At 40.7% G+C, this 13,143-nt stretch overlaps 1 protein-coding gene across 1 annotated transcript in view; it reads right to left on the reverse strand.

The window, feature by feature from the left end:
- Positions 1 to 2,391: 2,391 nt before the first annotated feature.
- Positions 2,392 to 13,143, reverse strand: part of cabp7b (calcium binding protein 7b) — a 30,793-nt gene continuing 20,041 nt past the window's right edge. Inside the window, exons 2-5 of the mRNA XM_014130334.2 lie at positions 8,852 to 8,995; positions 8,604 to 8,716; positions 7,750 to 7,897; positions 2,392 to 4,865 (exon numbers count right to left, since the gene is read on the reverse strand). Of these exons, the coding sequence (XP_013985809.1) occupies positions 4,741 to 4,865; positions 7,750 to 7,897; positions 8,604 to 8,716; positions 8,852 to 8,995 (530 nt within the window). The 3' untranslated portion in view covers positions 2,392 to 4,740. The remainder of the gene's footprint in view (positions 4,866 to 7,749; positions 7,898 to 8,603; positions 8,717 to 8,851; positions 8,996 to 13,143) is intronic.

Below are 13,143 nucleotides of genomic sequence, written 5' to 3' on the forward strand. Positions count from 1 at the left end.
CAGTCACATCCATCCCCTTCTGTCTCATCACTTCTGGAGCTCTCCCTTAGCGCCATTAGAGTCCTTTGAGAGATCTTTGGCCAGCTAAAGCCAGCAACTAGTGTCTGCCAAAGTCCCCTTAGGGGAATGTTATAGACAGTCTGCCAGACTCGTGTTGTGAGATGGAGGGCCTCGAGGGAGAAAGGGAGTGCTTTCCCTGTGTGTGAGTCATAGCCCTGTCACTGTCAGAGGGGTAAAGAGAAGGCATGCCTTGTTTGGGACTAAACTCAGAATTCAGTGAGAGCCTCCATGTTAGAGCCTCTCGGGTCATCAGCTTGTCAAGACACGATATCATCAAGTAGGATTCTGACACGTAAACAACCAGAGATTTGGGAACCCTTTGGGCAGTAACTGGTGAAATAACAATAAACAAAGTATCTGTGAAGAATACCTTGTAGGAATTTCAATATGTTTAGCTTAGTTGCTTGGTTTCATAGAAAATCGAGCCGCGTGATCAAATGACAGATTTAATTTGCAATGGGACAGTAACTTATTACTGTCAAATATGTTTCATCTGTTTCCAACGGAACCTTGCCTTTACTGTGGTGTATTGATTTTACACTATTAATATTGATTTTACCTTCATGGTGATATAATATTAATGCTAGGTTGGCTGTCAGGTTAATATGCCACCCATCCATCCCTTGAAAATATATTTCCATACAACAGCATAGCCATATGTTTTACTGCTGATTTATCTTCAGATAATGTCACTTTATCAATCACACTTGAGTATTCACTGTCTTTATAATTTGCATCATGTTAGGAAACAGGGCAGAAAGATGTTCCATTCTGTTGTTATCAGACCCTAGAGGCTGTGGGTGGGAATTTCATACAGGTTTCCTGGTATTTTGCCATATGAATAATTGATTAATAATTATAGTCACCTAAAACAGAACTTTCAATTCACTCTCCTCTCTGGTATGACTTCCCATGTGATTTAATAATGGTAGGCTGAAAAGAAGGTGAAATGGACCAAGAACATTGACATTCCAATTACAATCTGTCTCCTACCCAGTCTGTCTCCTTTTCCATCACTGTATGGTTTACTGAACATTGGGATGTGTCTTAACAGAAGTGGGCATTTTGCTGATGTAGTTTAATTCAACAAGTAGCCTATACTAGAGAAATGTGAAGTTTGAAATGAAATAAGTTTGCTACTATGGGTGATTGTTAATGGGACCCATACAACCATCAAACCAGTAGTAGTACTTTAAAGGATCTTTTTTTTAAACGGTGGTGCACATTGTTATAAACGTATCGTTCTATTTATTGTTATTGCATCAATTCAGGCAATTTATTGCGAAATGGATTTTGTCCATATCAACCAGCGATTTCTCTTAATGATGTCTGCCACTATTCAGTATAAAACTGAAAACTGTTGTCCTGTCTACACATGCTGGGGTTTGAGTCCCAGGGACCCAGAGCTCCTTACGTATGTCTGAAGGGAGGGCCACCATCTGTCCTGTTGGGATTAAACCGTATAGATACAGCCACAACACTAATGGTGTTGTCACAGAAAGCAGCTTGAAGATTCATATTCAAACTTCATTAGAAAGCAGCTACACAATTATGTATAATTTCCTAATTTCTGTCACATTCTAGTAACTTCCCTGAGTAGATTTTGAGACCATCTTATATGAATGTGTATATCACCTATTGGCTCACAACATAACACATGGTTTCCAAACTTTGGGGAGCTCCCGCTAGGGATGGCGCGGTGTCCCCCCCACACAAAAAATTACAATAATATATATATTTTTGTTTGTTTGTTCAGGAACTCAGTCCGGCTTTAAACGTACTCTTGAAAGTTGTAATAGTAGAATGCATAAGGTGCCATTTCAAAATTGGGTTGTGCATCATCAGTCCCTCTGTCATGTCAGTCATTACATACCTTAGAAAGCCATTTATAACTTGTCAGAAATGTCCAGATCAACTAGCCCATGTCAGCTAACGTTTTTTTATTTTGTTTTTTAGCCCATAGATATTGTTGTAATTTTTTTGTCACTCAAATAACACATGAAAACCTATTAGACACGGCAAAATGTATAGAATTGCAAGCAAATCTGCCTTAAAACGGCAAAGTTTTCTTTGCACCCCATGACAAAATATGTAGAATTTCAGGAAATAAGCTTTGAACCTGCAAAATTCTCTCCACCAACAAGAGGGGTGTGAACAGTTTGTGTCATAAACAGTGCTTGTGCCCATAGAAATAGATGTGGCGTGTGAACGCTTGCGCGGCGAGGGAGACTTGTACACACTAGAGCTTGAAACATTACAATACTCATGTCTGTTCCCTTAAAAGTTACAGTATCCGTACGATAGGTATAAAAACAACATTTGACAAGGCTATTACGTTTGTGTTTGTTTATTGGACAACATGCATCCAGACATCATGTTTATAAATGTATATTTGATGTGGTGACGGGTACATATGTGCAATTACAGTGCATAGGATGAGATTACTGATGCTGAAAGAATGCCATAGAAAGTTCAACCAAAGGCAACAACAGACAGTGCGAGGACACTTGAAGGTTCACATGAGAGGTCATTTCTATACACCATGTCCATACAGTATACAGTATATTGCGTTAGTTTTTATTTGCAAGACATTTATTTCTGATAAGAAATACATTTGTTTGCAAGTTATGTTTCTATCAAGAATATTCGATCCCTAAGACATGTTATTCTGAAATGATTGATATGTGCATTTTCCCCCGCGTTTGGCACAAAGTATCAGAGCTGCACTATGTTTGACTTGATGAAAATCACAGTCACATATAGAGAACAAAACTGCTTCATATGACAACACATTGAGGGATATGAAAAAACATCAGATCACGCTCAACAAACTGTACATTAACATATTCTCCTCATTATTGCAATGTAACATTGGTCATATACAATATCATTGCTTTACTATTTTTTTTATGTATTGTCTATTACACTGGCTATTTCACATTTGCACAAATGCATATAATGTCAAATAGTTATTTCTCATATATGAACAGATAACCGAGCAACATTTTGTCAACCTCATCAAGGTAGACTTTTGCAAGCCCTGTTCTTTTTCACTATTTGATATACTATTTTCTGGTATGATACAGACTTGATTCAGCTTGTGATAAAAAGAGCAAGAGAATATATATAGCATTTCATTACAATGATAGTTAAATTCTTCATATATGATAAAGAGAAAACAGATTTCTAAAAAAGTAATATGACAAAAGGGAAAAATGTAAAATTTTAAGTACATGGCCATTAACAGATTAGTAATTGTGTTAGAATGATATTTCAGTTTCAGTAAACCTGGGAATCATACATTAGAACCCTGATTTAAACAAAAAATGTATATATTTGCATTCTTGATATCTTGATCTTTGATATAAAGTATCTCTTCTTCCATTAAGAAAATAGAACCATGTAAAAATCTAAACAATAGCTTAATGTTGTTTTGGTGGACCATGTCAAAAGCCAAACAAAACATATGTTTAAATGTCCTTTGAAACTGTCTCCACATTCACAGAATATAAATATTTACAGAAAACGTTAATGTACGATGTACTTTTTTGCAATAACAACTATCATTTGCATAATCATTTTAATAAATACATCTGACTTTGGAGGTAAACACCACAGAGGAAGTACACAAATCATATAACTTGGTATTATTTACATGTACATGTGCTGTGTGTTTAGAAGGAGAATTGGGCTGAGCCAGCAATCGGAACAGTGACTCGAGAGATAGAGATTGGCAGAGATAGAGATTGGCAGATGCATCTCAGGTTTGCTGATGATAACTATTATTATCTGTGTCTACGAAATTCCCCAAATGATATCTCCACATTTCTAAATTCATTCTCTACAATAGGTAGGATACTATCTTTAGAAACTGCCGTTGGTACTGTAGATTTATGTTGTGTATGTACTGTACATGTTCTTTAAGTGCTGTTGAATAAAAATGTATGTAGAAAAAAATGCCGTTGGCTACGTGCTTTGCAAGGGCAGGCTGTAATGCCACATGATATACACTAGTAATGTCGATATGTTTCAGACAACATAGTTACCAACAGAGCACAGACACTACGGCTTTACTCATTTATCTCATAGGAAATAGAAGGCCAATAAATTACCTTATGAATGGTATAGGGTGACATTATGGTGAGTTACATTTACGTCATTTAGCAGACGCTCTTATCCAGAGCAACTTACAGTAGTGAATGCATACATTTCATACATTTTTTACTCCGTACTGGTCCCCTGTGGGAATCGAACCCACAACCCTGGCGTTGCAAACACCATGCTCTACCAACTGAGCCACACGGGACCTAGTTCAATCAAAGAGATTGTATAATTGCTTAGTATTTGTTCTTTCTTTTTGTGTATGATACAGTGTGTTTGGTGGTAACCTTCAGAACATCTGAAACTAATGGTGAAGGGTAAACAAGACATTTTGTTCCTCAGGTTCCTGGCCTATATCCATTTGTCCAGTTGACAGTTTTGGTATCAGGGTGTTCAGTCTGTGTTTTGGCTCTAAATGGATCTCAGGACAGAATGGTCATTAAATATATGTCTCTGAAAAAAATTACATGCTCTCTCGGTTCCTTTCTATCAGTTCGATTTGTCTATGCTTAGTCACTGGGTTGAGTGTGAAAGGATAAAAAAGGAAACAATCCTTCTGGTAGTAGAGGACAGGGTTTTCTACTTCATACCTCTACGAAGCATCTGGTTAGCTGCAATAAGCATTACGCTGATGATAAATGCAAAGGCGAAGGCACAAATCAGGCTCTTCCGCACACATGTGTGCTTCTGTTGTGTTGGGCTGGCTGTGAAGATAGAGAGAACGTCAGAGAGAGTTATATACTGTATATATAGATAGAGAGAAGGTCAGAGCAAGAAAACAACAGAGACAGATATGTACAGTTGAAGTCGGAAGTTTACATACACATTAGCCAAATACATTTAAACTCAGTTTTTTACAATTGCTGACATTTATTCCTAGTAAAAATTCCCTGTCTTAGGTCAGTTAGGATCACCACTTTATTTTAAGAATGTGAAATATCAGAATAATAGTAGAGAGAATGATTAATTCCAGCTTTTATTTCTTTCATCACATTCTCAGTGGGTCAGACGTTTACATACACTCAATTAGTATTTGGTAGCATTGCCTTTAAATTGTTTATCTTGGGTCAAACGATTCCGGTAGCCTTCTACAAGCTTTCCACAATAAGTTGGGTTAATATTGGCCCATTCCTTCTGACAGAGCTGGTGTAACTGAGTCAGGTTTGTAGGCCTCCTTGCTCGCACACACTTTTTCAAATCTGCCCACATATTTTCTATAGGATTGAAGTCAGGGCTTTGTGATGACAACTCCAATACCTTGACTTTGTTGTCCTTAAGCCACTTTGTCACAACTTTGGAAGTATGCTTGGGGTCATTGTCCATTTGGAAGACCCATTTGCGACCAAGCTTTAACTTCCTGACTGATGTCTTGAGATGTTGCTTCAATATATCCACATAATTTTGCATCCTCATGATGCCATCTATTTTGTGAAGTGCACCAGACCCTCCTGCAGCAAAGCACCCCCACAGCATGATGCTGCCATTCCTGTGCTTCACGGTTGGGATGGTGTTCTTCGGCTTGCAAGCGTCCCCCTTTTTCCTCCAAACATAACAATGGTCATTATGGCCAAACAGTTCTATTTTTGTTTCATCAGACCAGAGGACATTCCTCCAAAAAGTACATTTCTCAAAAAAGTACAATCTTTGTCCCCATGTGAAGTTGCAAACCGTAGTCTGGCATTTTTATGGCATTTAAAAAATATACACTGCTCAAAAAAATAAAGGGAACACTAAAATAACACATCCTAGATCTGAATGAATGAAATAATCTTATTAAATACTTTTTTCTTTACATAGTTGAATGTGCTGACAACAAAATCACACAAAAAGAATCAATGGAAATCCAATTTATCAACCCATGGAGCTCTGGATTTGGAGTCACACTCAAAATTAAAGTGGAAAACCACACTACAGGCTGATCCAACTTTGATGTAATGTCCTTAAAACAAGTCAAAATGAGGCTCAGTAGTGTGTGTGGCCTCCACGTGCCTGTATGACCTCCCTATAACGCCTGGGCATGCTCCTGATGAGGTGACGGATGGTCTCCTGAGGGATCTCCTCCCAGACCTGGACTAAAGCATCCGCCAACTCCTGGACAGTCTGTGGTGCAACGTGGCGTTGGTGGATGGAGCGAGACATGATGTCCCAGATGTGCTCAATTGGATTCAGGTCTGGGGAACGGGCGGGCCAGTCCATAGCATCAATGCCTTCCTCTTGCAGGAACTGCTGACACACTCCAGCCACATGAGGTCTAGCATTGTCTTGCATTAGGAGGAACCCAGGGCCAACCGCACCAGCATATGGTCTCACAAGGGGTCTGATGATCTCATCTCGGTACCTAATGGCAGTCAGGCTACCTCTGGCGAGCACATGGAGGGCTGTGTGGCCCCCCCAAAGAAATGCCACCCCACACCATGACTGACCCACCGCCAAACCGGTCATGCTGGAGGATGTTGCAGGCAGCAGAACGTTCTCCACAGCGTCCCCAGACTCTGTCACGCCTGTCACATGTGCTCAGTGTGAACCTGCTTTCATCTGTGAAGACCACAGGGCGCCAGTGGCGAATTTGCCAATCTTGGTGTTCTCTGGCAAATGCCAAACATCCTGCACGGTGTTGGGCTGTAAGCACAACCCCCACCTGTGGACGTCGGGCCCTCATACCACCCTCATGGAGTCTGTTTCTGACCGTTTGAGCAGACACATGCACATTTGTGGCCTGCTGGAGGTCATTTTGCAGGGCTCTGGCAGTGCTCCTCTTGCTCCTCCTTGCACAAAGGCGGAGGTAGCGGTCCTGCTGCTGGGTTGTTGCCCTCCTACGGCCTCCTCCACGTCTCCTGATGTACTGGCCTGTCTCCTGGTAGCGCCTCCATGCTCTGAACACTACGCTGACAGACACAGCAAACCTTCTTGCCACAGCTCGCATTGATGTGCCATCCTGGATGAGCTGCACTACCTGAGCCACTTGTGTGGGTTGTAGACTCCGTCTCATGCTACCACTAGAGTGAAAGCACCGCCAGCATTCAAAAGTGACCAAAACATCAGCCAGGAAGCATAGGAACTGAGAAGTGGTCTGTGGTCACCACCTGCAGAACCACTCCTTTATTGGGGGTGTCTTGCTAATTGCCTATAATTTCCACCTGTTGTCTATTCCATTTGCACAACAGCATGTGAAATTTATTGTCAATCAATGTTGCTTCCTAAGTGGACAGTTTGATTTCACAGAAGTGTGATTGACTTGGAGTTACATTGTGTTGTTTAAGTGTTCCCTTTATTTTTTTGATTATTATTCTGACATTTTACATTCTTGAAATATAGTGGTGATCCTAACTGACCTAAAACAGGGAATTTTTACTAGGATTAAATGTCAGGAATTGTGAAAACATTTATTTGGCTAAGGTGTATGTAAACTTCTGACTTCAACTGTAAGAGCAGCACAGCATTTATTTATGGAAGTTTGTCCTGTCATTATCAGAGAATAAAAGATCAACACTAACCCTGATCGTTTGGTCAACTGTAAGCCGATTAAAAACACAACGAAGGGAAAACTTACACTGGTCACACTTATTGATAGTGGTTGAAAACTCTTACTGTCAATGTCCACTTGGCACTCTTGACTGTCCAGGTGGCTCTCTTCAGTCATGATGATGTTCTCAATGTCTTTCATGGTTAGGTGGTCACAGAAGGTGTCATACAGTAGCCTCTTCAGCTCATCCACTGTCAGCTTCGACATGTCACACTGGGGGACAGTACCAGACACAAACACTTGAGCACAGGTGTCTGTCTGCATATCAATGTTTGAGCAAGGTTACACAGAGGAGCATTTCTATGTAAGACAATTAGAGGTGGTGCAAAGGTTTTTATCCCATCACCGACACAGTTGTGGTGAATACATTTCAAATAATGGATTATGTTATATCAGATTTCACATATTTCATTTAGAGAATCATCAATTTTGATTAGCCTGAGCTTTTTTAGATGTGAATTCTTTGTACTGCTACAACGTTTAAAATCATGAACATCCTCCTGACTATTATGACATCCAATGTAATGATTCATTCATCACAGTGATGAAGAATTTAAACGATAAAGCAACTAATAAAGTGTTTGTTTTAATTGTCTGAACATGGCTCTGGAATAGACTCTCTCTCATGAATAAATTGAATAGAAATTTGAATCTCTGGGGAACGCTTGCAACGGCAATTAGGAATATAATACGTGATGTCATAACCACAGTGGAATTGCCCTCTCTTTAATGATTATTTAGCTCCTATCATGTTTTTATGGAAATTTTAATTAGACTGACTGTGGTTTATAATCACAAAAGCTTTGAAAGCCCTCAGGAAAATTATCTCACTCCAATGAGGAAATATTAAGCCATAATTAGCTCTGATAAAGAAAGAGGAGAAGGAGGTAGATGAGGGGGCTGATAGCAGATACCTTACCTTCCAAAATACAGAGTCAAAGTCCGCCCCATGGAACTTATCAGGCATCCCAGCAGCAACAAGTTTAGGTCCAAGCAGTGCAACAAATTCCTCGAAGTCAACCTGGCCATCACCTGCAGGGATAGGAGTGTGGATATTTAGTCAACATGTTGGTCAGCCAGACACTTTTACACATGTAATGGAGCAAAGGCCTTATCTTGAATGATCTCAGTGAACAGCATTTAAAATTGTGTGTGTTTGTGATTCACCATCCATGTCCAGCCTTTGGATAATAATCTCCAGCTCCACCTCATTGGGCATGTATCCCAGCGACCGCATAGCCACCCCCAACTCCTGCTTTGAGATGTATCCGTTTCCATCTCGGTCAAACACCTTGAAGGCCTCACGGATCTCTGTGGAGAAATGAAGGAACAAAACTCAGATAGGAGAATTGAGACTTGTCTGACATTCTAATGCACTGATAATGGGAAGTTCAGATTTCCCCACCACACAACATAGCTGTCCTGACCTTTCAAACTACCCACAGATAACTGTTAATAATGCTCAAACTTAGTTAGTTGCAGCTAGTTGGCTGATATTTTTATTGCTCAGCTGAATTTGTAGAGCTTTAAATCTCTGAGTGTGTATTTGAATCAAACAGCAGAGAGACTGAAGTTTTGCATATTTGATGCCAACTGTACCTTTTCACTTCAAACAGAATACTTTAGCACATGATGAGAGGCTACAAGCCTATTAGCAGTAGCTAGGGGGTTTGGAATAGTTTCCATACCAGATCTTGGAGGAAATAAACAAAATCCTCATCAAAATTGTAAAGGGCTTTGTAAGTTTGTTTAGATCAGGTGTGAAATATCCTTGACCTGGAGTTTACCTAGATACAGTACATCACTATTGAGAAATTTGTGCATAAGAAGATCCACAAAAAAAGGCTGAGCCTGGGCAGGACAGGGAAACACAACAGATAATAAGGTGAGGGCCTTCCAGAATCAGCAAGTACAAACTGAGCAAATAATTTTTTATTTTATTTTATTTCACCTTTATTTAACCAGGTAGGCCAGTTGAGAACAAGTTTTCATTTACAACTGCAACCTGGCCAAGATAAAGCAAAGCAGTATGACAAAAACAACAACACAGAGATACACATAAAAAATCGTACGGTCAATAACACAATAGAAAAATCTATGTACAGTGTGTGCAAATGTAGAAGAGTAGGGAGGTAGGCATTAAATAGACCAAAGAGGCAAAATAATTACAATTTAGCATTAACACTGGAGTGATAGATGTGCAGATGATGATGTGCAGGTAGAGATACTGGGGTGCAAAAGAGCAAGAGGGTAAGTAATAATATGTGGATGAGGTAGTTGGGTGTGCTATTTACAGATTGGCTGTGTACAGGTAGAGTGATCGCTAAGCTGCTGTGACAGCTGATGCTTCAAGTTAGAGAGGGAGATATAAGACTCCAGCTTCAGAGATCTTTGCAATTCATTCCAGTCATTGGCAACAGAGAACTGGAAGGAAAGGCGGCCAAAGGAAGTGTTAGCTTTGGGAATGACCAGTGAAATATACCTGCTGGAGCGCGTGCTACAGGTGGGTGTTGCTATGGTGACCAGTGAGCTGAGATAAGGCGGGGCTTTACCTAGCAGAGACTTATAGATGACCTGGAGCCAGTGTGTTGGTGACGAATATGTAGTGAGGGCCAGCCAATGAGAGCATACAGGTCACAGTGGTGGGTAGTATATGGGGCTTTGGTGACAAAACAGATGGCATTTTGAGAATGACGCAAATATTAATTTCCACAAAGTTTGCTGCTTCAGTGTCTTTAGATATTTTTGTCAGATGTTACTATGTAATACTGAAGTATAATTACAAGCATTTCATAAGTGTCAAAGGCTTTTATTGACAATTACATGAAGTTGATGCAAAGAGTCAATATTTGCAGTGTTGACCCTTCTTTTTCAAGACCTATGCAATCTGCCCTGGCATGCTCTCAATTAACTTCTGGGCCACATGCTGACTGATGGCAGCCCATTCTTGCATAATCAATGCTTGGAGTTTGTCAGAATTTGTGGGTTTTTGTTTGTCCACCACCCTCTTGAGGATTGACCACAAGTTCTCAATGGGATTAAGGTCTGGGGAGTTTCCTGGCCATGGACCCAAAATATCAATGTTTTGTTCCCCGAGCCACTTAGTTATCACTTTTGCCTTATGGCAAAGTTCTCCATCATGCTGGAAAAGGCATTGTTCATCACCAAACTGTTTCTGGATGGTTGGGAGAAGTTGCTAAACGGAGGATGTGTTGGTACCATTCTTTATTCATGGCTGTGTTCTTAGGCAAAATTGTGAGTGAGTCCACTCCCTTGGCTGAGAAGCAACCCCACACATGAATGGTCTCAGGATGCTTTACTGTTGGCATGACACAGGACTGATGGTAGCGCTCACCTTGTCTTCTCCGGACAAGCTTTTTTCCGGATGCCCCAAACAATCGGAAAGGGGATTCATCAGAGAAAATTACTTTACCCCAGTCCTCAGCAGTCCAATCCCTGTACCTTTTGTAGAATATCAGTCTGTCCCTGATGTTTTTCCTGGAGAGAAGTGGCTTCTTTGCTGCCCTTCTTGACACCAGGCCATCCTCCAAAAGTCTTCGCCTCAATGTGCATGCAGATGCACTCACACATGCCTGCTGCCATTCCTGAGCAAGCTCTCAACTGGTGGTGCCCCGATCCCGCAGCTGAATGAACTTTAGGAGATGGTCCTGGCTCTTGCTGGACTTTCTTGGGCGCCCTGAAGCCTTCTTCACAACAATTGAACCACCCTCCTTGAAGTTCTTGATGATCCGATAAATGGTTGATTTAGGTTGGAGGTTATTTTGTAAAGGACATCGCCGAAGTCAAGGATGGGTAGGATAGTCAGTTTTACGAGGGTATGTTTGGCAGCATGAGTGAAGGAGGCTTTGTTGCGAAATAGGAAGCCGATTCTAGATTTAATTTTGGATTGGAGATGCTTGATGTGACTCTAGAAGAAAAGTTTACAGTCTAACCAGACACCTAGGTATTTGTAGTTGTCCACATATTCTAAGTCAGAACCGTCCAGAGAAGTGATGCTAGTCGGGCAGGAGGGTGCGGGCAGCATTCAGTTGAAGAGCATGCACTTAGCTTTGCTAGCATTTAAAAGCAGTTGGAGGCCACAGAAGGAGTGTTGTATGGCGTTACTGTCTAAATAACCTGGATTATGCACTCAGCAGGGGAATATAGGAACCAGTTCCTCGAAACACATGCTCCACTTTGCAGTTTGTCGTTTTCAAACCCGTTGAGTCTTGTTAAAATTAAGTAACTGCAATATTTAAAACCTATTTTGCACTAGAAGGCTTATTTGCTGACAAATGTGGATTTAAATTGGCACAAGTTGAGGGAAAACAGCCTACGCACATTTGCATGGACTGTGTATAGGTTTAGTATAGCATTTTGATTTCATTTGTATACCTCATTTGAGCACAGTATTGTTGAAGTTTGGTGTGCTGAAATCTGATATGAATGTATGCTTCTACACCTTGTACACCGTGCTTCTAAATCAAATCAAATCAAATCAAATGTATTTATAAAGCCCTTCTTACATCAGCTGATATCTCAAAGTGCTGGACAGAAACCCAGCCTAAAACCCCAAACAGCAAGCAATGCAGGTGTATTGCTTGGCCGTGCTGCTGCTCCAGTTTCAACTGTTCTGCCTGCGGCTATGGAACCCTGACCTGTTCACCGGACATGCTACCTGTCCCAGACCTGCTGTTTTCAACTCTCTGGAGACAGCAGGAGCGGTAGAGATACTCTCAATGATCGGCTATGAAAAGCCAACTGACATTTACTCTTGAGGTGTTGACTTGTTGCACCCTCGACAACTACTGTGATTATTATTATTTGACCATGCTGGTCATTTATGAACATTTGAACATCTTAGCCATGTTCTGTTATAATCTCCACCCGGCACAGCCAGAAGAGGACTGGCCACCCCTCATAGCCTGGTTCCTCTCTAGATTTCTTCCTAGGTTTTGGCCTTTCTAGGGAGTTTTTCCTAGCCACCGTGCTTCTACACCTGCATTACTTGCTGTTTGGGGTTTTAGGCTGGGTTTCTGTCCAGCACTTTGAGATATCAGCTGATGTAAGAAGGGCTATATAAATACATTCGTTTTGATTTGATTTAGAAGCACGGTGTACAAGGTGTAAAAGCATACATTCATATCAGATTTCAGCACACCAAACTTAAACAATACTGTGCTCAAATGAGGTATACAAATTAAATCAAAACGCTATACTAAACCTGTACACAATCCATGCAAATGTGCATAGGTTGTTTTCCCTCAACTTGTGCCAATTTAAATCCACATTTGTTGGCAAATAAGCCTTCTAGTGCAAAATAGGTTTTAAATATTGCAGTTACTTAATTTTAACAAGACTCAACGGGTTTGAAAACGACAAACTGCAAAGTGGAGCATGTGTTTCGAGGAACTGGTTCCTATATTCCTCTGCTGAGTGCATAATCCAGGTTATTTAGA

Source organism: Salmo salar, chromosome ssa01, assembly GCF_905237065.1.
Source record: "Salmo salar chromosome ssa01, Ssal_v3.1, whole genome shotgun sequence".
Lineage (NCBI taxonomy): Eukaryota > Metazoa > Chordata > Actinopteri > Salmoniformes > Salmonidae > Salmo > Salmo salar.